The sequence below is a fragment of the Siphateles boraxobius genome, unplaced genomic scaffold, assembly GCF_051911475.1.
Source record: "Siphateles boraxobius isolate OS27281-9 unplaced genomic scaffold, OSU_SipBor_1 20, whole genome shotgun sequence".
Classification (NCBI taxonomy): domain Eukaryota; kingdom Metazoa; phylum Chordata; class Actinopteri; order Cypriniformes; family Leuciscidae; genus Siphateles; species Siphateles boraxobius.
This window is the reverse complement of record NW_027508811.1, coordinates 18364117-18391803: the sequence shown is the minus strand read 5'-3', so window position 1 is coordinate 18391803 and position 27687 is coordinate 18364117. Positions and strand designations below refer to the sequence as shown.

The 27687-nt window shown below is 41.8% G+C and overlaps 2 protein-coding genes across 5 annotated transcripts in view; one reads left to right on the top strand and one right to left on the bottom strand.

The window, feature by feature from the left end:
• The window catches only part of gfra1a (gdnf family receptor alpha 1a), a 121730-nt gene extending 116442 nt beyond the window's left edge, over positions 1-5288 (bottom strand). The window contains exons 1-3 of one of the 4 annotated variants that reach the window (XM_077237261.1): positions 5216-5288; positions 3007-3094; positions 337-639 (exon numbers count right to left, since the gene is read on the bottom strand). In XM_077237261.1, the coding sequence (XP_077093376.1) occupies positions 337-526 (190 nt within the window). In that variant the 5' untranslated portion in view covers positions 527-639; positions 3007-3094; positions 5216-5288. Of the gene's footprint in view, positions 1-336; positions 640-1169; positions 1624-3006; positions 3095-5215 lie in introns of those variants that run through there. The other 3 variants (XM_077237262.1, XM_077237260.1, XM_077237259.1) reach the window with 3 other exon arrangements.
• Positions 5289-5807: 519 nt separating this feature from the next.
• LOC143745256 (coiled-coil domain-containing protein 172-like) lies at positions 5808-27356 on the top strand. Its single transcript, XM_077237265.1, has 8 exons — positions 5808-6010; positions 6206-6291; positions 8009-8125; positions 8415-8580; positions 17979-18080; positions 18175-18277; positions 26817-26904; positions 27059-27356. The coding sequence occupies exons 1-8, from the start codon at positions 5932-5934 to the stop codon at positions 27086-27088; spliced, it is 771 nt and encodes a 256-aa protein (XP_077093380.1). The 5' UTR covers positions 5808-5931; the 3' UTR covers positions 27089-27356.
• The last annotated feature ends 331 nt before the right edge of the window (positions 27357-27687 follow it).

Here is a 27687-nt window from a genome sequence, read left to right as displayed (position 1 = left end):
ACACACACACACACACACACACACACACACACACACACACACACACACACACACACACACACACACATATAGACTAACATAAAGCATCAGATGACCTCACACTCCATAAACTTTATTGGAAACACTTCAGGCATTTGAAGACTTTACACTGACCCAATCCGGTAACAGAACCAAGAAAAGCAACTCCTTGGCTTAGTATTATTGCTTGCTAAGTATTAAAAATAAAGAGAATGTCAGAAAAAAATGATATTTGTAACTTCAAACTTCAATCTGAACCTAAATATGATCACAGGCACAGCTATAATTAATGATTATTAGTGCATGAGGTCCGCGCACCCTGTAAATGCTGATAGATCCCCCAGTAGACGCGCAGGCAGTTCTTTTCTTTCTTCATGGCTCTTTTACAGCGGCAGTTATACAAAGGGCTCTGCTTTAAAGCGTCCAAGGCAAGCCGACATTCATCCTTCGCCTCCATTCCAGTCACCATACTGAAGTTGGTCTCCCTCCCCGCCACGCACTGCCTCATAGTTCGATACTTTGTGCTGCATCCCGGCTCCTTCAAACACAGCTCGTTCGCCTTCACACAGTCCAGCCGGTTTGAACTAGTAAAGTAAGACTCCTCGGCAGATAACAGCACATCTATGGAGGACAATACAAAAAAATCATATCACGGACAGGATCCCGTTTTATTTAAAATGTTTCAAGCACTAGCCTACTCAGACTGTTACAAGCTAAACAAGAACGGTTACTGACAAATTAACTATTCATATTTAATTTGTATAAATATTATATTTATTGTCGTCGCATTAAACATTTGCTAATATTGTTCAAGAATATAAAGGGATTTAATAAACTTTAGGTGCTTTAGAGATTAAAATATGAACACAAGAACATTTAAGAAGACTTAAGTGGAAGTACATGCAGAGCCGATTCTCAATAGCTAAAATTTGCCCCAGTTATGAGACAATTGTAACATCCTAAGTGCATAGGCTAGCTATATGGCTATTTGACGGGATCAAAAAGAACACAGTGTAAAACAAAACTATCTTTATGGTCTTATGATGCCATTGGAGTTTTAAACTTAAAGCTATAGGTTACTGCGCGTCGATGTACCAGTATAGGCTATAATTTACCAATCACTGAATATGTAAAACCGCACTCTAACTCACCCAGCAGTGGTAAAAATATGTAAATCGCGGAGATGATCATTGCGCTTTTTATCCGCGGGTAAGTTGGTTCAAACACGCAATATATAGTTTTGACGATGAAAAGAATAATCCTTCTCATTCAGGTCCATTGAAACATCGTTGGTCCAATGTACATCCAGAGTAGGCTACATAAGAAAAAATGCCCCGTAACCTGGTCAAAAACTGTCAGTAACCTATATTTTACGGTTTCTAGGATTAAGACGCATATACGATGTAGCCTAACAAACAAGCAGAAAATGAGTCGCAAGGTAGCAGATTAAAAAACTCCAGCTCTCAAGATATGCTCTTGCGACTGAGCGCGCGACAGCAGTGTGGGATTCAGTTGCGCTGTAAACTAAACCAAGAGCCACACGCGACTCACTGCACGCTCAGCACTTCTGCGTAAAACACGGCAACAGGACAAAGACGTCTCGTCTCTGTTGCTATATAACAGTTTATTATATAATGCACGTTTCTTTCGTTCTTTTCACGTAGGCTACATTATTGAGTGTCTTCAGCCTCATGCAAGATGCTTTTTTCCCTTGTCAATTGGTGATTGAGTGTCTTAGAAATTGCATTGCAGATGTTGAAATCGCTTTTGTTGGCCTTACTTGTAGATGTTAGTTGGACAATCTTGTCTGAATAGAATTGGGAAGATAAGTAGCCTATATCTAACCAGTGAAATCAAGTAAATGATTTACAAGTATTAAACAATGAAGTCTATCTCGGTTCGTGTAAATACTTATCTAAGGGAAGTAGGGAACATGCCATAACATTTGTAAAAAGTTTTTGTTGTAGGTAAACAAAACCTTAACAGAATGACACTATATTGAAGTTATGGTATGGTTTTCCTTGCCGGATAAACACAGCGTACGTTACTTCACAAAGTTTTGTTGCGATCTGATTCACGGTGATTCACGGTGAAAGACTGGTGGAGTTCGCCATCTGTTGGTAGGCTACGTATATGCATCTAGCTAACCACTGACTACAGACCACTGGTTCTCAGCCTTTGTAACTTTGGGTCCTCCATTGTCAAAGTCAATATTAGATGGTCATCCAAACAAGCTATGATTTTTATCCCCTTTTGTACTTCTGGTGAAAGAACAAAGGTGTCTGTTTTCAAACCTTTATTAACACAAACCAGTGTTAATAGCTGACTGAAACTAAAGCAAAACACCTTTTATTTTCAGTATTATTTATTTCAGTAAAAACTACATAGACATAAAATATTTTTGTTGAAAAACTAAGAAACATTACAAAAACATCAAAAAGTAAAAGTGAAAAAAAAAAACGAATTCAAAATAAAAATAAAATAACAAAACACATAATAAAATAAAGTACAGGAGGAATGTCCTGTTGAATTGAAAATTTATTCCTAATTTTTTTAAAATTGTATTATATATATATATATATATATATATATATATATATACACACATACAGTATATACATATATATATATATATATATATATATATATATATATATATATATATATATATATATATGTTAATGCTTTTTACAATTTAATGGCTTTATAGTTAACTTGGTTAAACACAAATCAATTTCTCTTTATGAATGAGATTAACTTTTACATACAAAAAATCTAAACCTTTTGACATTTATCTATACGTTTGTCCATTGTTTATTGGGATCAATAATTTTGACCACATCTATTGACAACTGTTCTATTCAATAGGCATGCTTCTTGTCTGATTTAAATGCATTTCTCAATTAACCTGAGCTCATTTCATTTGAATAAACTTAAGTAGAGAACTGGGTTTATACAGGGCATGGGTGACAAGCAGGGTATTTGTACAAGGCCTGGCTTCGGCTCTAAGATTTAAGGTGGGTCAGACTCAGACAGTTGAGTTGGTGGGTGTTGGTTCGATTCTTGAAGGAAAAGTCTGAAAAACATAAACTTTAATCAATATGGACTATTCATTTTGCAAATGAATGTCAAAATGATACAGTCGTGGTCATATAAACTAGAACACTTTAATGTGCAGTGTGGCACCAGATCAAAACCATCCTTTCCAGCAGTGTCTAAAAGATGTAGAAGGTAAAGAATGACATGACAAATACTGCAGGACCAAATGGCACCAAATTAAACTTATTGATTGCTCACTGTGCTTATAAACGCCAAACAATACGGACACTGGCAGTTTAAATTGCACTTCAGAGTATGCCGTTGATGAATGAAACTGTTAGTTGAGGAGGCCAAACTACTGAGCTATCCCATTGGCTGACACATTTCTCACATGTGGTGCATCTCTGGTACACAGTGCTGCCAGACATATGATAATTATCATATTTGTATGATAACTTTAACCTCTGTACGATCAATAATGAAAAAAATCCCATAATGCACGATAATTTATGAATTTTGTGAAAATTCAAATGATGGTCGTTGTAATCATAGGGCTCATACTCATTGATCTAGCAGTGGATTCTACATCTATCGTCATGATTGTGAGGAAAACCTGAACGTGGTGTTACACTTGTCTTCCATCTCATCTCACATTGCGTCTTCTTGGCCTTCATCGTGGAGAATGACTCTCTCTCATGAGCACAGGATTAACGTTCCTTTTGTATATTGTATAAAAAGTTGTATATCATAAACATGTCATCTCTGTATGTTTTGCAAGTAATTTGCAGGTTGTGTCAACAAGTTGGTGGTCTAGATAAATAGCTGTATTCCAAACATTTGACTCGTTTACGATAATTTTGATCCTTCTGGTACGATACTTGGACATTTGCAATATGGCAAAACTGATCATCTCTGCCAGTGTATCATCGGTTTGTAAGGCTACTGCATATGGCAAGCCGTTTTAACTTTTATTCATTTCCAGGATATGAATTCTTGATATCAACAATTCAATTGTTGATATCAACAATTACATTTTTGATATCAACAATTACATTTTTGATATCAAGAATTTAATTATTGATATCAACAATTTAATTCTTGATATCAACAATTAGATTCTTGATATCAACAATTGAATTCTTGATATCTGTAATTGTATTTTCACTAGTGAAATGTCACCATAGGCTGCCATTCAAAATTAATTGTTGATATCAACAATTGATTTCTTACTAGTAGAAATATAATTTTTCATATCAATAATTACATTGTTACTAGTAAGAATGTGAATTCCTGATATCAATAATTCAATTGTCACTAGTTGAAATGTCTATTCTTGATATCAACAATTTAATTGCTACTAGTAAAAACTTTCATTTTTGATATCTGAAAATGTATTTCTGATATCAATATTATTTCAGATATCTAAAATGGCTTTCTTACTAGTAACAATCACATTCATGATATCAGAAATTAACATAGTCACTAGTGAAAATGGAATTATTGATATCAAAAATGAACATTGTTACTAGTAGCAATTAAATTGTTGATATCAAGAATATACATTTCAACTAGTGACAATTGAATTCTTGATATCAAAAATAAACGTTTTTACTAGTAAGAATTGTATTTCTGATATGTAAATTGGAATTGCAACTATAGTAAGAAATCAATTATTGATATCAACAATTGATTTTGAATGGCAGCCTATGGTGACATTTCAATAGTGAAAATTCAATTACAGATATCAAGAATTATAGTTTTTACTAGTTGAAATACAATTCTTGATATCTAGAATGAGCATTTTAATTAGTAAAAATTTAATTGTTGATATCAAGAATTAGCATTGTTACAAGTGGAAATGTAATTTCTGATATCAAAAAATGCCATTGTTACTAGTATAAATCTAATTCCTGATATCAATAACTATAATTTTAACTAGTTAAAATTGAATTGTTGATGTCAAGAATTCATATCCTGGAAATGAATAAAAGTTAAAACGGCTTGCCATAACTGCAAGGCTATTTGTCAGACAGCCACTGCCTGGAAGTTGATGCCATTGTTTGTATCCACAGGTATCCACTCTACATGTTCTCAATGGGGTAATGGCAGTGCAACTTCTGAGAAGTTTGAATTGAAACAATAATGAGAATAAAGTCACCTGATTCCAGGAAGTACGAAGAACAGATTCCTTGTTTTTGCCATCTTCACCCAGGAAAGGTAGCACAGAAACTGCATGAAGTATAATATGAAAAAGATGCATTTAAACTGCACACAAATATCATGCTACAAAAAATAAAATAAATAAATAATAATAATAATAATTAAATAATAATAATAATAATAATAATAATAAAAACCTCGTTCTGCTGTTACGACAGGCGGATGCCACTACCCGTAGTCCTGTTTTCCTGTAGGTCCCAATTCAAAAAAAAAGAAGAAAAAAAGAAAAGAAAAAAGTAAAGCGTTGAATTACTGTAAAATATGCTCCAATCATCTTTGTTTTATTTACAACTTTTAAAAAGTCTAGTTTTGGACAAAATGAGGATGAATAGCCTAAATAATGACAGAAATCTCATTTTCAGGTTAACTATTTCTTTAACATGATTTCTTCAATTTAACTTTACTATTTCTGAACTACCACAAGAGTTCTTGTCTTCAGCAACACTAAATCAACATTATAATGCGGACTAGAAGAGAAAGCAAATCACTTACGTCTTTGGCGCGCGTGCATATGCGAAATGCGGTTTGCGCATGCGCATGAATACAAAACGCCTTTTCCCCTGAAACAAAACAAGCTGTCCTCGTCGTTTGATAGCTACTAAGTTAAGTTAGCCAGTTTCCTTCATTTTGGTATTTGGTATTCAATGATTAAAAATGAGCCTAGAATCTCTTTTCGAGCAAATTCTATTGACAGAGCAGCAGGTGACGGAAAATATCAAGCAGCTTCATGAAGGTAACGCTGGGTACATGGGCAGGTTAGCACGGTAACGTTAATTTATTAAGATGAGCTCGCGAGTGTTTTAGAATAAAGAAAATTCAACACAAAAATATTTTAAAGTTGTTTTACATTGAATATTAAAGTATTTTGTAAAAAATACGTTCGTAGAGTAAGAAAAACTGAATAATGTTCGGTTCTCTGCTCATTCAGTTAAAGCTGCCATCAAGACTGTACAGGACAAAATAAACTCCTCAAGTGAAAAACTGGAGAAGGCACATCACGAACTGGACGATAAGGTTTGGACAATTATTACCTAGTGTTTTTTTTTTTTTAAACCACACAAACACACACAATGGAAGATTAGAAAAGATACATTTCCCATGTCATTTTTTCTTCTTAAAGTGCTATCTGAATAAATAGGCCAGATTAACATCTTATAGAACTATTGCCACACAGCAGAGAATGTCCACTGTCACTCACTTTAAAGATTATCTGTGCAAAGCTGAAATGCAGTATTAATATATTTTGGCGCTGTGAAAAGACATTTCTGTTTCATGATTAAAACACTTCATCTAATGGACAGGATACATTAAAATTGAGTGGATCAATTCAAAGCGGCACTGCAAAATCAATCTCGTTTCATTCAGATTACATTAGTATTATTGTTGAAAAACCTTTAAAAAATACAATTCTCCTTGCAAACATATGGCGCAGCGTTTGTTTGATACCAATGTCAGACATAGTAAGTCAATGAGCAATTGAATCATTTGATTTAAGAGGTCACTCTTTTCATGAATACTGAGGTCAATACAGAATCAATAGGATTCTGAATGCAGATACTTCCGATGTCACCCATTCACTTAAACTGATCATCACGTAGTACATTTTAAAATGTATATTTAACATTTTCACCGTTTTTAAATTCATCCATTTTGCATTGTGGAAAGTGTAGAACATTTAATACCGACTTCTTGAATGACCCACGTTTACATGCAGCCAATATTCGGGTTATGGTCGGGTTAAGGTCACTATTCGGGTTTCTGAAACATTAGGAATAACCCGTTTACATGCGTGAGCAGAGAGAGTTATTCCTGTATACATGGAATTGCAATATGTAAACGGCGATGTAAACGGCGACGCACGGTTAGCGTCTGGACGTACGGACAACCTAAATCGCAATATGCGTCATTTCCGATTCTTCTTCCTGTATCCAAAGACAACAACAACAGCAGCAGTACAGGGATAATGAATAGTTCGTGGCAGATCGCGATCGCCTTTGTTTGCGCTTTGGTGCTGGCACTGACCTCGCTCCAAAAGTATGCTGTGTTTACTTCCGGTATACTGCACGCAGGTTTTTGTATGCGCTGAGAAGTTCTTCTACTCAAAAGACCAAGATTCCTTGCGAATAGAACATGGGCAGAACACAAATCACTATGGGGATATGCCGATACGCGTTTACATGACCAAAAATTCGGGTTAGAAAAGGGGTACCCCAGGGATCATATCCGGGTTTTTTTTTTTTTACATGGCCGTGCGAGACCGGGTTATTGCTAATATTCCAGTTTTTAATGGTTATTGGCTGCATGAGGTAACTTAGTGAATGTCATGAAAGACGTGCCTAATTTTCTGCGTAATATTATGTTTGGTCAGACCAACGTGTGCCGTGTAATTACAAAGCATAATTTGCTTGCATTCTTTGAAGCCAGGTAGAGATTAATTACCTGAAGGATCCTTGATGTCTTTCACAGTTGACTGAGCTGGTAAAAGGAGAGAAGCAGGGACTTGAATTCAAAAGGCAATGCTATGTCAAGTACAGAATGACCTACAAATAAAATGACAACAGCATTGAAGCCACTGATCCGTCAGATGAGCAACATGCTGTGCTGCCACAATGTCTTAATGCAGCCAGTTATAAAACTTCATTGCTGTGAATAAAAAGTTCATTTGAGGGACATTTTTCGGGACCATCTGAATAAGACTCTGGTCAAATTCATGATTAATTTGTGACCATAGGCTCAGCTCCTGTCTGAAAACAAACTGCAGCTTGTTTTGATGACAAAGCGACGTGATCAACTGGGAAGGAAGAGAGAGGAACTCCTGGAACTGCAGAGAGACCTCAAAGAAACCCTGGTACATACTTTCACATTGAAGAATATTTGTATTCTGTCTTTTTGGAACTTTGTCTCTTCATCACACACCCCATTAAAACACAACAAAGTTAAGCCTGAAACAATATTATTACTATTATGAAGCTTGTTACCATCATGTGGACTGATAAAGAAAGACGTCATGGCCATTGAAGATTTCAGAGCCATGGATTATCCGTCATCTAATACAATGTACATGCTGAAGTGTTAAAAGTGCTTTTGTACTCTTTTTGTTATCTGCATAAAAGTCTTTCCATTGTTTTAAAATTCAGGACAGACTGAAAAGAGAATTTTGTAAAGAAAGAGAGAAATTCCTGAGGGAGATGATAACTTTCAATAATACATTCAACCTAATCAGCAACAGAAATGCTGTTTTTCACACCCAAACCCGCTCTAAGATCCAGAGTCTGGAGTTGGAAGCTGAAACTCTACACAGAGGTAAGTGTTTTATTGTTGAAAATTAGACAAAAGTATTTCATTCACATCAATGCATTACAAACTACTGTACATAAGTCCAATCCGATCTAAATTAATCCTTTAATGATCGGTAAGATTTTAATGTTTTTGAAAGTCTCTCATTCTATCAAAAATACAGTAAAAACATTGTTACTGTGAAATATTATTATTTAAACAATTTAAAAATTAATTAAGCAGACATTACACGGGTTTTCAGAAGGGGTGTCGAAATTAATCGTTTCTACGATACATCGAAGATTCGGTATCGGTTCAGTAATAGACCATAACCGGTTATGTACTGACGCATTTCTTACATCATGTATCGCGTATGTGCTTTGTCGCGGTAGCATACACTGGCAGAGGGAGGCGAGACACGAGTGCGAGTAATTAAACATTCTTTCATATCCTTCTTACACGTGCATGCAAGTTACATGCGCTTCTTGAGGCACACTAGAACACAAACGCAAGGTCTCGCTCTCTCCCTCTCTGCCGTGCGCGCGCTACACGGTTTGAACAGTGTCCCTGGAGAGTGGATACATTTCCCGGGACAGGTTATTAAAAAGAAGGACAATCCTGGTAAAACCGGGACAGATGGCAACCCTTTCGCACCCGATGGTCAAATTACAATTATTCTGTGTTGTTACGCGTGATTATATATGGATGATCGTCTTCAGCAGCGGACTCGGTGATGGTTGATGCGCTCGTCTCCAGGGTAACATTATACACTGATGAATGAGCGCTGCTTTTAAATGAACATTTCTTTAAAAAAAATTGATTTGACAGATTTTCATTTTCTTAATGACATAAACAGGCTTTAGTCCCATGAAACTTAAACTGGAATGTCTCTGTTTCTGTGTCACTGCGACTTCCCGAACAGGCGAACACTCACGTGCGCGCGCACGCATACATCACTTTTGAAGTAAAATTGAAAATTGAGGATGCCGTGCATCGCAATATCGTATTGAACTGAATCGATGACATGATGATTGTAATTGAACCGAACCGTGTGACCAGTGTAGGTTCACACCTCTAGTTTTCAGTGTCACATGATCCTTCAGAAATCATTCTAATTAACCCTTTTCACGGACAATGATGATGCATTTCCACAGTTATCAACATTGCAAATCTAGTATTTTAAGTCTAAGTTTTTAATATTTTCATTAAAAAAAAGAAATACACATTTACAGGTCCTTCTCAAAAATTTGCATATTGTGATAAAATTCCTTATTTTCCATAATGTAATGATAAAAATTAAACTTTCATATATTTTAGATTCATTGCACACCAACTGAAATATTTCAGGTCTTTTATTGTTTTAATACTGATGATTTTGGCATACAGCTCATAAAAACCCAAAATTCCTATCTCAAAAAATTTGCATATCATGAAAAGGGTCTCTAAACGAGCTATTAACCTAATCATCTGAATCAACTAATTAACTCTAAACACCGGCAAAAGATTCCTGAGGCTTTTAAAAACTCCCTGCCTGTTTCATTACTCAAAACCGCAATCATGGGTAAGACTGCCGACCTGACTGCTGTCCAGAAGGCCATCATTGACACCCTCAAGCAAGAGGGTAAGACACCGAAAGAAATTTCTGAACAAATAGGCTGTTCCCAGAGTGCTGTATCAAGGCACCTCAGTGGGTAGTCTGTGGGAAGGAAAAAGTGTGGCAAAAAACGCTGCACAATGAGAAGAGGTGACCGGACACTGAGGAAGATTGTGGAGAAGGACCGATTCCAGACCTTGGGGGACCTGCGGAACCAGAGTCTGGAGTAGAAACATCCAGAGCCACCGTGCACAGGCGTGTGCAGGAAATGGGCTACAGGTGCTGCATTCCCCAGGTCAAGCCACTTTTGAACCAGAAACAGCGGCAGAAGCGCCTGACCTGGGGTACAGAGAAGCGGCACTGGACTGTTGCTCAGTGGTCCAAAGTACTTTTTTCGGATGAAAGCAAAATTGCATGTCATTCGGAAATCAAGGGGCCAGAGTCTGGAGGAAGACTGGGGAGAAGGAAATGACAAAATGCCTGAAGTCCAGTGTCAAGTACCCACAGTCAGTGATGGTCTGGGGTGCCATGTCAGCTGCTGGTGTTGGTCCACTGTGTTTTATCAAGGGCAGGGTCAATACAGCTAGCTATCAGGAGATTTGAGCACTTCATGCTTCCATCTGCTGAAAAGCTTTATGGAGATGAAGATTTGTTTTTTCAGCACGACCTGGCACCTGCTCACAGTGCCAAAACCACTGGTAAATGGTTTACTGACCATGGTATTACTGTGCTCAATTGGCCTGCCAACTCTCCTGACCTGAACCCCATAGATAATCTGTGGGATATTGTGAAGAGAAAGTTGAGAGACGCAAGACCCAACACTCTGGATGAGCTTAAGGCCGCTATCGAAGCATCCTGGGCCTCCATAACATCTCAGCAGTGCCACAGGCTGATTGCCTCCATGCCACGCCGCATTGAAGCAGTCATTTCTGCAAAAGGAGTCCCGACCAAGTATTGAGTGCATAACTGAACATAATTATTTGAAGGTTGACTTTTTTTGTATTTTGTAAAACTTCTTTTATTGGTCGGATGAAATATGCTAATTTTTTGAGATAGGAATTTTGGGTTTTCATGAGCTGTATGCCAAAATCATCAGTATTAAAACAATAAAAGACCTGAAATATTTGAGTTGGTGTGCAATGAATCTAAAATATATGAAAGTTTAATTTTTATAATTACATTATGGAAAATAATGAACTTTATCACAATATGCAAATTTTTTGAGAAGGACATGTATAAAGCTATACTTTGTGTTATATTATCCTGGCAGTAAATTATAATAACGACAAAATACAAATTAAAGCTCCTGCGAGGGTGTTCCCTTTCGAGAACGGTCACTTCGTATTGCGTAGCAACGAAGGCTACAAACCCAAATAAATGTTCCATCCCTAGTTACAAGGGCCAGGGCCTGGCAAGCCATCCCCGATGTATCAGACTGGGTCATGAACATCATAAAGCAAGGCTACTCGCTCCAATTCTCTCGAAGACCCCCACGGTTTCAGGCGGTCACCGAGACCTCAGTGCGAAGCGACGTGGCTCACGTGCTTTGCACCGAAGTACAAAATCTGTTAGCAAAAGGGGCGATCGAGTTGGTCCCCCCCGCGCTGAGTCAGTCGGGGTTTTACAGCCGTTATTTTCTTGTGCCCAAGAAAGACAGCGGCGTTCGGCCCATATTAGATCTGAGACTTCTGAACAAGGCCTTTATGACGCAGGCATTCAGAATGGTAACTACCAAACAAATCCTTGCGCAGGTTCGCCCAGGTGATTGTTTTTTACGGTAGACCTGAAAGATGCTTACTTTCACATTCAGATAACGCCCAGTCACAGTCCATTCTTGAGATTCGCCTTCGAGGGGCGGGCTTATCAATACAAGGTCCTGCCGTTAAGCCTGTCCCTAGCACCTCGTACTTTCACAAATTGCATGGACGCCGCGCTTTCTCCCCTAAGGCAAAGTGGAGTGCGCACGCTGAATTATCTCGTCAAAGACCGAATTACTGGCGCACAGGTACATGATACTAGACTATTTGGGAAATCTGGGTCTCATGATCAGTTTTTCCAAGAGCAAACTGTCACCCAGTCAGAATGTAACCTTTCTGGGCACAGTTATCGACTCTGTGACAATGAGTTTTTACACGAGCAGCTTACACGCGCTCTCTGTTCAACAGCTGGTAGCCTCCTTCAGGGTAGGTGCGTGCACGCCCCTCAGGAAGTTTCAGAGGCTCCTCGGTCTCATGGCCTCCGCATCGTCAGTACTCCAACTGGGGTTCCTGCATATGCGCTCCCTTCAACACTGGCTGAAGCGTCGTGTGCCACTCCATGCATGGCGGTCAGGCCGCATGCACATTATGGTGAACCAGCGCTGCGTGGAAGCCCTGGTCCCCTGAAAGCCCAGAACTGGTACCAGTTGGGTGTGATTATGGGTGTGGCCCCCAGGAGGAAAGTGATTTTCACCGACGCTTCCAACCAAGGTTGGGGAGCGCTGTACGAGGGAAGGCCTGCCTCCGGCTTCTGATTGAACGCGGTGAAGAGCTAACATATCAGCTGCCTAGAGAAGAGAGCAGTTTGGTTAGCCCTGTATACTTTTCTACCAGACCTCAAGGGACACCACGTTTTGGTCTGCACGGACATGTTTGTGGTATCCTACATAAATCGCCAGGGCGGCCTCAGGTCGGGCACCCTGTACGCCATGGTCAGAAAGCTCCTCCTTTGGGCGCATGCAAACCTGCGCTCCCTGAGAGCTGTGCATGTTCCAGGAGTCCAAAATGTGGGCACGAACATGCTGTCTTTAAACAACACTCCCCCAGGCGAGTGGTCTCTCAACTCTCAGACGGTTCGTCTGATATGGAGTGTGTTCGGCAGGGCAGAAGTAGACCTCTTTGCCTCAGAGAGCAACGCTCACTGCGCAACGTTCTTTTCGAAGAACAGGGACGCTCTGGCCCATCCATGGCCCAGACGCCCTCTGTATGCGTTTCCCCCGGTCTCTATGATCTCTCAGGTCATCAGAAGGATCAGGGAGAGTGGATGCTCAGTCCTCCTAGTGGCCCCCCTCTGGAAAACACAAGCGTGATATCCAGAGCTGGCACGGATGGCGGACACTGCCCCATGGCCAGTGCCATTGAGGAAGGATCTCCTTTCGCAAGCGAACGGGGAGATCTACCACCCTTGCCCCGACCTATGGGCCCTTCAGGTGTGGTCCTTGAACGGGTATCCGGGGTCCTCCCAGGGAGGGTTGTAAACACCATCACTGAGCCTAGAGCGCCGTCTATGAGACGCTTTTATGCTCTAAAATGGTCAGTATTCACTGACTGGTGTTCAGCCAGAGGGCTTGAACCCCACTCGTATGAAGGTTCGGTGGTGCTCTCCTTACAGGAGCTTTTGGATGTGGGTCGCTCTCCATCCACGCTCAAGGTTTATGTGGCAGCCATGGCAGCTCACCGGGCTCCTGTGGCTGGCCAGTCATTGGGGATAAACGGCCTGATCGTTCGTTTTCTAAAAGGTGCCAGGAGGTTAAACCCTCCTAGGCATCCTACTGTACCGGCATGGGACCTTTCCACGGTTCTTGGTGCCCTGAAGGGCCCCTCGTTTGAACTTCTACAGTTGGTTGATCTCAAACCTCTTTCGCTGAAGACCGCTCTGCTGCTGGCTCTGGCATCAGTCAAGCGAGTGGGTGATTTACAGGCGCTCTCTCCGTGAGCCCCTCCTACCTGTTTGGGAGTTTGGGATAAATGTCTCTAGAGTCATTCTTAAGCCAAGGCATGGTTACGTACCTAAGGTTCTCTCAACTCCGTTCTGAGCTCAGGTCATTACCTTATTAGCACTGTTCCACATTGCTGCAGCCCATTCAGCAATGTGGTCCAGCGGTGTTGAATTGGAACACCACTGGACCAAGCCCACGAGGAGGCCATGCCCCTCGTGGGCTTGGTCCAGTGGTGTTCCAATTCAAGACATTTGTGCTGCGGCAGGCCAAGGTCCTCTCTGTATGATATATGACCCGACGGTGTTTGGTTATTTGTCTAGTATGTTACTGTCCATAAGCACAAGTAGTTCTAGGACTGTTATGAGCCCAGTTCATTATACGCCCGACTCTGTCTGGTTAGTGTACTATGCTGGGAGAGAGCTTTTTGGCTTATTCTGTTGAGCCTCGGGGTCCCTAGGCTCCAGTTATTCAGCCAGATGCTAATGTGCGGCATTTTACATTGCGTCCCCACTGTGTATTTGCTATGCAATTCGAAGTGACCGTTCTCAAAAGGGAACGTACTTGGTTACTAACGTAACCTCGGAATCCCTGAGAGTAGGGAACGAGTATTGTATAGCCTGCCGCACTATTGCACTCTGTCAGGTGTGTCGCTTCAGTCGATTTAAACCGGATATATTGGCCGAAATAGGCAATTATTATAGGCTGAGGCCACGCCCATTTAGGCGCCCTCTGATGTACTCGGCGCCAAGTCAGTTGATTCGTTTGTGCGTCTGAGGCACTCGGCCATTGGATGTGCAGTTCCCGCAGCACAGCCAATGAGTGAGCTAGACGCTCTGCTGTGTTTGCTGTGCATAGCTGCACTGCGTTTTAAATTATTGCTCTAATATTTCGTAGTTTTGAGTTTCCCCACTGCGTATTTGCTACGCAATACTTGTTCCCTACTCTCAGGGAACCAAGGTTACGTTAGTAACCGAGTACGTTTCTAATACAACGGCTGAGGGAGTGATGGCAAATTTGACATCTTTCTCTCTTCTGAATGTTGTAATAAATCTCTATATTTTTCCCTCTTTTGGAAAGTCATGGAAACACTAATGCAGAATTTTTTTTGTTTTGCTTTTAGAGCAAATGCAAATAAATAAATGATATTTCCTGTCATCTCCCATTCACCGCAATAGACGTTTACCCAACTATAAAGACTTCAGCCTCTGAGAACCCTAGAAATGTGAAAAGGGTCCAAATGTTGATTTAGTGTTCAAGAAACATTTCTTATTATCAGTGTTGAAAAAGTGCTGCTTAATATTTTGCGGAAATAGTGATAACTTTTTTTAGGAATCTTTGATGAATAGGCATTTGAAAGGTTCCTATTTTTGTTTTGGGAGTCCCCAACAACAGGTTTTCATGCATGCAAGGACAAAAACCACTTTCGTTGTCTTATAATATGCATTTATTTTTACCTTATTTGCTCAACGACTCCCAAAGGATTCGCTCAATGATTCCTTTTTCCAAACCCCTCCTTTGTGTGACGTTAATCTGCGGTGATTGGTCAGTTGTGATTGGTATACTGCATGCAGAGCATGTCGGAAACGGAACGGTCATCACCATTACTGCATTACGGCTTGTCAAGTGTTGAAAATCGTATAGTGTAAGAACAGACATGGCCGAATTTATTTAGGTGCGCTTGAGGGAACTGTATCAAAATGTCAAGCGAGCCTGAAAATCTTTGCTACAAGGAAGTACGACAGGTTGTGTATTGTTTCTGCAATACTTGTGCTTTTGACACTTACAGTAGTACATGTAATGACCCATCCTTCAATAACCACCAGCTTGTGAATACACCATTGAATGCATTTAGGTTGAAGAAGCAGTTGTCAGTAAAATGATGGGAACACAGCACAAGGTTCAGGTTATACTGCTGTGGTATCGTTGTAAAGATAACCTTTAACCACTGACTCTACACATGCTCGTCATTGGGCTGTGTAAAAAAACTGGCTTTATCTTCACATCATAGAGCACAGCGTGTTCTCGACGTGATGCTGTCCAGTATCCACAGGAATCAGCTGCAGTGTTTGAGGGGTTCAAGTTTTCCCTGGGTTCTGCATGCGCAATAAGTGGCAATATGCTAATGTTTCGTCTTGATGTCACAACGAAACGGCTTAGGATTCGTTTGAAAAACGATTAATTTAATTGACTCAGAGTCGACTCTTACTTTTGAGAGACTAACTTTATACGGTGCACTTTCAGATTTAAAACTTTGCATGATGTTTTCATTCACGTTGAGCTATATTACACACTACATGAATGATAATTTTCAAAAATCCATAATGGGGCACTTTAAAAGAATAGTTTTCTTTTGAAATATATATTTTTTGTAACATTATAAATGTTTTTATTGCACTAAACATTTTTATTTTGTATTTTAACTTAAAATATGCTTTACACTGTTAATTCACTAACCAGCAAACCATTCACCACACAAGATTTAGCAAACTATTTGAGCCAAAAGTAGTGTTAATGAGCATTGAATGACTTTCAAGCTTTTGTCGACATAATGTAATTTGACAAACAGGCCTGTAAAGTTAAGAAAACAAAGCTTTTTCACAAGGCAGCCACAAAGTATCTTTGAAGAAGTTATTGTTTTTCAAACGCCTGTTTGTTGTAGTCTGATTGCTTGCCAGTGGTTTAAATGAGTTATCACTAGGGGTGGGTAAAAAATATTGATTTCTCGATATTAATCGATTCTCATTTTTACGAACCGATATCGATTCTTAAATCCCAAGAATCCATTAGTCATCCTGTTTTCAATTGATGAATGAATGGAACATTGTAGTGCGTATCCCATCCAATAAACGCAATAATCTTTGTGCTTTGTTACTATTGATATGAAATAAAGTCTCAGATTTCAGATTACGTCCATTTTCTTACAAAATTCAAAAACATAAATACGGTTTTGGTGCTGTGGCATGAGATCACTCAGCTCAAGAGAAGCAGCAGCAGCGCGGAGTGCACATGACCTTCTCTTCCGCCTTAATACTAGTTACTGCACAACATAAACATGAATGAGCATCTGAAAGTGTTGTTGTAAACTTCTTCCTTCTTAAGTGTAGAAAAACTCAGAAGCGAAAACCAGGAGACTTAGGGGTATCTTTTAAGCAGGATTCTTTATTTGCTGTAGTCTGCTTCGTCCAAAATCTTACCCAAGTCAAGTCAAGTCAAGGGAACTTTACATTGTAGTTTATATACAGTACATTTCAAGGGGGAGGGATTACATTGTGATGAACAAAGCATGTATATGAGCTGAGACATGAGAACAGAACGGTGCAGGACTTCTCGTCTTAGCCTACTCGTACTGAGATGGGACAATCAGGAATATCCCGCTGGGAACCCCTACCGTTTGCAGAGATTTCCTGGTCTCATCATTTATAAACTTACTCAATATAAAATACTATTGTAATGGAAATCTAAATTAAACATTTAAATAAAATTTGTAATCCTACAGTGTGTTAAAAGACAGAGAACAACTTATCGAAATCCGTATCATGTTACATGGAATCGCTCAATCAGTGTTTCAATATTGGAAAGACGTCAGTTAAAAAGCTTGTAAACAGTGTCATGTAACGTCACATTTACCTTAAAAAAACCCATATGTGACAAACTCGTTAGTCAGCTAGAAAAAATAACTCTAGAGAGGAGCATTTTGCTGAATATATGCACCTTGTTCATTATCATTTTTAATCTTCTTCAATATTTAATGCATGTTAGGATAAATCTGGCAAGTTTTTATGACAGCCACTATTTAAATGTTTATATTTCATATAACTTTCTTATAATAAAAATAAATGAGTGTAATTTCAATTTTTGTATTTCTACAAATCAGTTAATTTTTACCTTCAATATTATAGTAGGCTAATGAAGCCTATAAGCTACAACTGGCTCCCATAGTTTACAGCATTGGTTGAGAGATTTGTTTTCCTTGAGAAAATTTGCCATGTATTGTACCTGATATCCAAAATTATCAATTTTGAATCAAATCGAATCGAAATCGAATCGAATTGCAAGCTTGTGAATCGAAATCGAATCGAATTGTGAAATTTGTGTCAATACCCAGCCCTAGTTATCACCTTTGCTGTTCCTCAGAGATAGACTTGCTGAAACAAAAGAACACTTTGCTGAGTTCCATGGAGGCAGAGAAAAGATCACTAGAAGCTGAGCTCCAGGATATAAAATCACAGCTTACAGGTGAAACAAGGCTCTGCTTACTTTCGAACTTTCTCTGACATAGTTTTAAAAGTATTCATGTGTAAAAAAGGCCTCATCCCCCGTTCTTCTACAGATATAGAGAGAGATCTGAAGGAAGCAGTGGCTTTGACCGGGATTTTGAAGACAGAGAAGCTCACGGTCCGTCAGAAACCTTTGACAGACAGCACCTGTATCAGGCAAGAAAGTTAAGACCTATCGTAATGTTAGTGTGTCTTCATCTACCCAGAGAAACATAATCCATGAGGAGCGTGAGCAAAGAATGCTGAATTTCCCTTCATCCATCTTTCCATTGTCGTCCTCCTGTTACTTCACCATGTATAAATAATGCAGCATTAGATCCATCCTATTAATTAGGTCTTTGATATGTTGCTTACTATGTCCGGTCCAGAGTTAGATAAACACAACCCCTTCAGATCAACGCCCCACTAGGAAGTGATGATGGAAAGGGGATCAATAGCTGTCCTGTCTCAGGAAGAAAGGGGTGTGTAAATCATATGTGGGGGTAATGTGGAGCAAATCTTCCTCGTTAATAGGAAAGACTGTATAAGCCCTCAGGATGTGCTGAGGGGAGGCTTTTGGGACAGCGCTGCTAAGCTCAGGATATGTTCATTCCTCTCCTATGTAGTCATGAATCACTCTTAAACACATGCCCCTATCGTGCAGAGGGCAGTTTTTCCCTTGTATTGATCATCCGATATTGAACACGTCAGTTGAAATTAACAGTGTCTATTTAAGTGGAAGTTATGAGAAAGACTCCATCAGCATTCCAAACTTTACTACATAGCAGGGTTGAAGTGATTTATTTTGCACATGTAAAGATGTTTCAGGTTTCATGTGTTTTATCAGGCACTTTGGGTTAATTCAAAACTTTCTTAAACCTCAGAGTTGGTTTCCGGTAGTATTTAGTGAGCTTATTCACATTCCTCATTATAATGTTTTGGGATACATGTTACACCAAACAACTATAATCAAATTTTCTTGTTCATATAGTGCAATTGTTTACCTATTGTTCTAAACTGTGTTCGTAATTCCTTTAATCTCTTTGAAAAGTGTGCATACATTTTTTGTTATGTTGATTCGCCTTAAAGGGTAAGTTCTGCGTTTTACAAGTAAAGCCCTGTTTTAGGATCGTTTCTGATGAAATCGAACGGTTAAGATTAAAATTTGGACACATGCTGCTGTCCCGAGAATTTTAGGTTCTCTTACGAGAAGTTCTCTCGTATTGCGTAAGTTTAGCTTACGCTACGGGAAAGATTCATCTTCTCGATATATTGAAGCCAAAAAATTTTCCTTAATTTTGTATTCATTGTCAACGCAGTGCAGCAGCTAGCCGACCTAGAGCAGGCCATCTCGCGTGCTCATTGGCTGCCCTGCGGGCAACTGCTGCAGCCTACCAGTGAGCCCGGCGTGACGTCAGGCCCAATGAAGGGCGCCCGCGCCTTCATAGCGTCACAGCCCGCCAGAATGGGCGTGGCTTAGCGTATAAAAGTAGGCTGACTTCCCTGATTTTTCGTCTCTTCAGCGAGCTCTTCGCATCGCTGGATCTGAGAGAAGCCACCGCAGCCATCGAACAAGCGAAACAGCCAGCTTAGGACAGCGCTGAGGAAGCCGGCCGTCTTCGCCACCTTCAGCCATCCGTGCGAGCTACGCTATCCGGCGACATATCCTTTTATCTCTGTATTCTGTGTTCTACACTTCCTAAAAGAGTAGCGAGACGTCTTTTTCAAGATCGAACACTTTCGAGCACTGCGAGGAACTTCCGATGTCGACCCTGCGGGCTCGAATCAAAGTCTTTAACCACAGCGCCGCGCGGCTAGCTCTCTTTACGTTACAAGAGAGTTTCCCTGCCCTCGCGCCCCCGTTTCGCGCGTCATGCAGAGCCCTCTCGAGCTCTCTGCATGACCCGGATGGGCATCATCTGTGTCACATGTAGGTCCGGTGCCCACTACTAGTGCGCGCGCCTTCATATAAACACTGTTCCCAGTCCTGCTCGACCAACGAGCACGCGGCTAGCTCTCTTTACGTTACAAGAGAGCTACCCCGCCCTCGCGTCGCCGTTCGCGCGTCATGCAGAGCCCTCTCGAGCTCTCTGCATGACCCGGACGGGCATCAACATACGCAACGTACTGGATGCGTGGTAAGAGCAGAAATTTTTATACAGTTCTGCTCGACCAACGAGCACACGGCTAGCTCTCTTTACGTTACAAGAGAGCTACCCCGCCCTCGCGTCCCCGTTCGCGTGTCATGCAGAGCCCTCTCCAGCTCTCTGCATGACCCGGACGGGCTTGCGCGCCGTCGTCGAAATGTCTCGCCCTGTCAGTCCCCTTAGATAAGGCTTCTGCAGCGGTGTATTTGGCAGCCAACGAGCCGGTAAATGCAACCCGCTCGCCTGCACACATCCGCTGTTCTCGCGGCGACCCAGAGAAATCTCAAGTGAGTATAATATCTGGTTATCCGGCTCACGCCGTTGGTGTCTTGAAAGTGGAAAAGGTGCCCACATCTCTGTGTTCACCCTTACACACAAACACGATACGCCCCGTGTCTCCCGCAGAGCCCACTCTCATAAAGCTGGCAAATGCCGCTTGAGTGCTAGATGTAGGAAACGTGCCCACAGCTGTGTGCTCACGCCTATTTTCTGCCCGCTCTGTCACACGGCCAGAACAGCCTTATACATGTCAGGTTAAGAATGTAAGTTACGTGCCCACTCACGAGCGCTCACGCTTAAGCCCAATTTATACTTCTGCGTCGAACTTACGCCGTAGCTACACCGTAGGCTGTACGTAGCGCGCGTACCCTTCGACGTATCCTGACGTGCACCTCTCCAAAAATGTAACAACGCCTCAATTCTACGCGGACGCAAGCGCTGTGATTGGTCTGCTCAAACTGCTCCCTCGTGTTTCACATGCTCCCTCTGCGTGCGTCAACGCGGACAACGACGCAGAAGTATGAATTAAAACGAATGCGTAGTCTACGGCGTAGAGGCTCCGGCGTATGTCCGACGCAGAAGTATAAATCAGCCTTTACTAACAGACACATCGCCTCTGAAAAGACGCGCGTGTCCCGCTGCGGCCGGATCGCCGTCAAAGTTTATTTCCCTGTCAGTCCCCTTCAAACAGGCTACTGCAGTGGTTCATTTAGCAGCCAACGAGCCGGTTTGCTCACCCTCTCGCCTACACACAAACGCCGTTTTCACGGCGACCCAGAGAAATCTCAAAAAGAGTATAATGTCTGGTCCGGCTCGCGCCGTCGGTGTTTTAAGTGTAGTGAAAGTGCCCACGCCCCAGTGTTCACCCCTACACACAAGCACTTCGAATCTCGGGTCACTCACAGAGCACACTCTCATAAAGCGCAGAAAAGCCGCTTGAGTGTTGAATGTAAGAAATGTGTCCACAGGTCTGTGCCCACTATCTGCCCGCTCTGTTACACAATCAAAAAACCAGGTTATGAATGTAAGTCTCGTGCCCGCCAGAGAGCGTTCATGCTTGCTAACACAAACCTCCCCCCAGGCTGCGCCCGCGCGTTTAAGTGTTATCACAAAACGCAGGGCATTAATAAGACGCTCCCCATCCATTATGATCGGGGTGTCAAATACGCTTGTAAGTCTCGTACCCGCGCTCACGCTTACAGGAAGCTTTTCAGCCCGGACCGCAGCTCGCGCGTCAAAAAGTTAAAAAAGAATGTTCCCCATACCTTATGATTGGGACATCTCACATAAATCAGCCGGTTTTCGGCTTTCAGTGAGCAGCCATTGCCCAGAACCGAAAGCGCGGCGCGCGCTCCGGTTCAGTTTCACAAGCCCGCAAATGGCTGCGATCTGAACCCGGAGGCAATTCGCCCCCTAGCGGCTCACATAGCTGCGTGGGAAACTATCCCAGGGATTTCAGAATGGGTGCTGAGCACAATAAAGCAGGGCTATACACTTCAATTAATTCGCCGTCCCCCGCGCTTTCAAGCCCGGACCGCGACGATAGTGAATGCGGAAGTAGCACACCTACTTCACGCAGAAATAGCAAAGCTGATGTGCAAAGGGGCTATAGAAAATGTACCGCCTTCTCTAAGCGAGTCAGGTTTTTACAGCCGATATTTTCTCCTACCCAAGAAGGACGTAGCCTTCAGACCTATCCTAGATCTTAGACATTTGAACAAAGTGCTTGCGAAAAGACCATTCAAAATGCTTACGACCAGGAAAATCCTCGCGCACGTTCGCCCGAGGGACTGGTTTATTTCTCTAGATCTGAAGGATGCCTATTTTCAGATTCAGATAATACCCCGTCACAGGCAATTTTTGAGATTCGCCTTCGACGGTTAGGTAAATCAATTCACCATCCTGCTGTTCGGCTTGTCCCTAGCACCCCGTACATTTACAAAGTGCATGGACGCGGCGCTCGCCCCCCTGAGAAGTCAGGGGCTGCGAATAATGAACTATCTGGACGATTGGCTGATATTGGCACAGTCAGAGACAGAACTGCTAGCTCACAGAACAGTGCTTCCTCAGTCACTTGGAAAGCTTGGGTCTCACGGTCAACTGGACCAAGAGCTCATTACTGCCCAGCCAGTCAATTTCCTTTTTAGGAATAGAACTGGACTCGGTGACCATGACGGCTCGTTTATCGACACAGCGTGCGCGCCATGTTCGCCACCTAGCCGCATCTTTCCAGAAGGGCAGCTTTCTCCCTTTGAAAACATTTCAAAGGATGTTGGGCTGTATGGCATCAGCGGCAGCGGTGCTTCAGCTGGGCCTACTGCGCATGCGCCCGCTCCAACGCTGGTTGAATGCTCGCGCGTCCCGCCGAGCCTGGGTTTCTGGCGGCCAGAAAATCAGAGTGACAGACCTGCATAGCGGCTCTGCAGCCCTGGTTAGTAGCCGACTGGTACCAGCAGGGAGTGATGATGGGAACCATCTCTTATTGGAAAGTCATTTCGACGGAAGCGTCCAACACGGGTTGGCTCGTGCTGTTCGAGGGCAGACCGACAATCTGACGGAACGCCTCCTTATTTGGTCTCAGATGCAGTTCGCTGAGGGCGGCGCATGTGCCTGGCCATTTGAACGACGGCCCAGACAAACTGTCCAGGGACAATATTCCCCCAGGGGAATGGTCCCTGTACCCACAAACGGTTCAGAAGCTGTGGCGCCTATTCGGCAGAGCGAAAGTCGACCTATTTGCGTCAAAAGACAACGCTCAATGCCCGACGTTCGTCTCGAAGGACGAGGACGCGCTGGCCCAGGTTTGGCCCAGCCTCCCGCTATATGCCTTCCCTCTGGTCTCTCTGTTACCACAGGTGATCAAGAGAATCAGGGAAACGCGTCACTCTGTGCTCTTCATAGCCCGCGTTGGGAGACGGTTCCTATAGCCCCGACGGTTCCCATAGCCCCGACGGTTCCTATGTGGGATCTTTCATTGGTCCTCGAGGCCCTGAAAGCCTTTCCATTTGAACCACTAGACTCCGTGGGGTTGAAATATCTATCACTGGAAAACCATCTTTCTGACTGCACTGTCGTCAGTAAAACGTGTGGGGGACCTGCATGCGCTGTCTGTCAGCCCGTCGTGTCTTGAGTTCGGGCCGAATGACTCTAAAGTCATCCTCAGACCTAGACATGGCTATGTTCCTAAAGTGATGGGCAATCCATTCAGAGCGCAAGTTATTTTGCTGTCAGCTCTGCCAGCATCTGACAGTGAAAGTGAGGTGAATCTCCTCTGCCCTGTCAGGGCGCTGAGATTTTACATTACGCGCTCCGCCTCCTTCAGGCGTTCAGATCAGCTTTTTGTTTCGTTTTGTGGGCGCACCAAGGGTCTCGCCGCCTCGAAACAGAGCCTGTCCAGATGGATAGTGGACGCTATAGCAGCTTCTTACGCGTCAAAAGGTCTGCAATGCCCTCTGGGCATCAGGGCTCATTTCACGAGAGGCGTGGCCTCGTCGTGGGCGTGGTCCAGTGGGATTTCAATCCATGACATATGTGTAGCGGCAGGCTGGAGCTCTCCGTCTACCTTTGTCAGGTTTTATAACCTAGAAGTTCCTGCCTTGCAGGCTAAACTTTTGTCAGTTTGAAGGAGAGGTGTATTCTGCCCAGATCTTCCTGCTCAGATCACTCTCACGTGACTCAGCTCTCCTGGTTGAGCTGCACTAGTAGGGTATGTGCCTATACAGACCGGCGCGCTGCTCTGTATTCCCTATGTGTGCTTATGTACAAGTGATGGCCCGCGTGGCTGGCCACCTTATTTTTTCCACTTATGGGGTTCCCCCGAAAGTTCGGGGTCTCATGGTGGATGCTTGGCACGCACGGCGTTGACAAAGTGTTCCCGTAGCGTAAGCTTAACTTACGCAATACGAGAGAACCTCTCGTAAGAGAACGATACTCGGTTACTAACGTAACCTTGGTTCTCTCTAGAGCGGGAACGAGTATTGCGTAACCGGCCGTGCTCGCGCCACGAGCGACTTCGCTTCAGTCGACGAAAAACCAGGGAAGTCAGCCCCTACTTTTATACACTAAGCACGCCCATTCTGGCGGGCTGTGACGCTATGAAGGTGCGGGCGCCCTTCATTGGGCGTGACGTCACGCCGGGCTCACTGGTAGGCTGCAGCAGTTGCCCGCAGGGCAGCCAATGAGCACGCGAGATGGCCTGCTCTAGGTCTGTTAGCTGCTGCACTGCGTTGACAATGAATACAAAATTAAGGATAATTTTTTGGCTTCAATATCTCGAGAAGATGAATCTTTCCCGTACCGTGAGCTAAACTTACGCAATACTCGTTCCCTCTCTAGAGAGAACTGAGGTTACGTTAGGTGCCAGAGTCTGGAGGAAGACTGGTGAGAAGGAAATGCCAAAATGCCTGAAGTCCAGTGCTGCTTCTCTGTAGCCCAGGTCAGGCGCTTCTGCCGCTGTTTCTGGTTCAAAAGTGGCTTGACATGGGGAAAGCGGCACCTGTAGCCCATTTCCTGCACACGCCTGTGCACGGTGGCTCTGGATGTTTCTACTCCAGACTCAGTCCACTGCTTCCGCAGGTCCCCCAAGGTCTGGAATCGGTCCTTCTTCACAATCTTCCTCAAGGTCCGGTCACCTCTTCTCGTTGTGCAGCGTTTTTTGCCACACTTTTTCTTTCCCACAGATTTCCCACTGAGGTGCCTTGATACAGCACTCTGGAAACAGCCTATTTGTTCAGAAATTTATTTCTGTGTCTTACGTTCTTGCTTGAGGGTGTCAATGATGGCCTTCTGGAAAGCAGTCAGGTCGGCAGTCTTACCCATGATTGCGGTTTTGAGTAATGAAACAGGCTGGGAGTTTTTAAAAGCCTCAGGAATCTTTTGCAGGTGTTAAGAGTTAATTAGTTGATTCATATGATTAGGTTAATAGCTCGTTTAGAGACCCTTTTCATGATATGCTAATTTTTTGGAATTTTGGGTTTTCATGAGCTGTATGCCAAAATCATCAGTATTAAAACAATAAAAGACCTGAAATATTTCAGTTGGTGTGCAATGAATCTAAAATATATGAAAGTTAAATGTTTATCATTACATTATGGAAAATAATGAACTTTATCACAATATGCTAATTTTTTGAGAAGGACCTGTATATGTCCGTTAAGGCACGTTCATTTCAGCAATATGCAGTGAACGTAGCTAAAGTTACAGCACTGTAACTGTAACGTTAATTACGTTATCCCAGTGCATAACAACAATCGTTGATTGATGAAAAGAAATCGTGTCAGATGGAGTGTCATACAAGTAGACTACTGTAAGGTTGAGGATGGCCTTATGCAATATTTACACTGCTCTATTCCAGTAGATAAATATATATGTCTTGGCAATTAAATACTTTAAAAACATATTAATATAGGCTATTTATCAAGTAGGTGCCTGTGCACTGTCAGAGTCTTCTGGGTTAAAATGGAATTACAGGTTGTTGTTGCACTATCTCAGATTTTGTTCAAACCTTGTCTATATCAAGAATGTGTCCCAAAACCAATGCCTGTAAAATATTGCTCTTCAAATCTTGTCTTTATATTTTCAGCCTTTTAAATTTCTTCAGTTTTACAGCCTAAAAAAAATCATATTATCTGGGAAGCAATATTTCGACAATCAGTATAATGAAAAGTATTATTCATAGGCATATCTACTTAGACAGTGATACATTTTGAAAAATAAAACTTGTGATTTGCTTAAATATGTGATCCTTCTGCTATTGCAAAACACAATTTTGCCTGTTTATAGCATTATTGCTTTTAATGTAATAAAAACACTATATACTAATTTTGACTATGCATTGGTATGTAATTTACGGTGGTGTAAGGTGCTGGAAAAGGCTTTAAAATGGACCTTGAAAGTGCTTGAAAAGTGCTTGAATTTGACCTTGGAAAAGGTGTGCGAACCCTGTACAAAGAGGGACAGAGCAGTGTAGAACAAAGGTAAAATATATGAAAAATAATGCAATTTTTTAAAAACGAAGCATAAACACGTTACAGTGCACCCCACAAACACAATCAAGAATTCAAAAAAATGTTTTACCACCCCTTTAATATAGTATAAAGTATTAACTTGCTTGTAGGATTGAACAAGATTTGAAGATTACTAAATTAAATTAAACTCATTTTTAAATTAAATGAAAGATTTGAAGATTAAGACATTAAAATAGCTAGTGTCATTTTAAGATTGTATTATTTTGCTTTGGGCATCATGATCATTTTGCTTCCTGCATGAATGTGTCTGTGTGTACCATTCAGACTCAAGAAAGAGCTGGAGTTATATAAAGAAGAAGAGCTTGAGCTTCTGCGAGAGACCCTCAGCTCTGAGATTCACTCCCTGCAACTGGTAACTATGTACTTTCCAAACACAATGATAGAAAAAATGGTCTTTCTCATTGACGCTGCTAATGTAATCTCCTTATATACCCAAAGCTAAGGCACCAAGGAAGCATTTTAAGCTCTTTAATCTGAAAAATGTACTCTCTTTTTTTTCTTGGCAGAAGTTATCACAGAAGGGCATTGTCTGTTGAGGATGAGGGTTTCAGTCAGACTTCAACGTATGCTTGAACAAGCCTGTTTTGTGTAATTTGTATATCCTTCATTTTGTTTGTCGTTTTTATAGTGACCGTTTTTTTTTGTTTTGTTTTTTGCCTGGGAATAACTTAATTTTGTTGGACACAGGCTTCATATACAGTGTAACCGACATTGTAACAACTTTAGATAATGTGATCTGTAGTTTTGATCTTGCTTGTTTGTACTGTTAGAAAAGCTTGAATAAATCTAATGTGTTGAACTATACTAGCTCTTTCTAAAGTAGAAATGTTCTTTTTCTATAGATACCTGTCTTCATCTCAGGCACAGATTATGTGAGTCTGTGTTACAGTATGTATTCAAATACAAGTACTTAAAATGCTGACAACACTGGCATCTAGTGGTCCTATTGCAATAATACAGCCGAACAGAGATATCTATGTTTGAAAATAAAAGGGTTGCGTACAGACTGAATTGGATTCATATTAATCCTAAGAAATTCTTTAATACACATTTTTGACAGATGGAAATGGCCTGAAAAAAATCACACAATTTCTGTTGCACATGCAGCACTTGCGTATGAAATAAACAGGGACAG

What these genes read in the sequence shown, in the direction of transcription:
- LOC143745256 (XM_077237265.1), top strand. Translation starts at nt 5,932, where the DNA reads ATGAGCCTAGAATCTCTTTTCGAGCAAATTCTATTGACAGAGCAGCAG. An exon ending in ATCACGAACTGGACGATAAG is followed by an intron (nt 6,292 to 8,008) that starts GTTTGGACAATT and finishes TTGTGACCATAG; the next exon opens with GCTCAGCTCCTGTCTGAAAA. An exon ending in TATAAAATCACAGCTTACAG is followed by an intron (nt 18,081 to 18,174) that starts GTGAAACAAGGC and finishes GTTCTTCTACAG; the next exon opens with ATATAGAGAGAGATCTGAAG.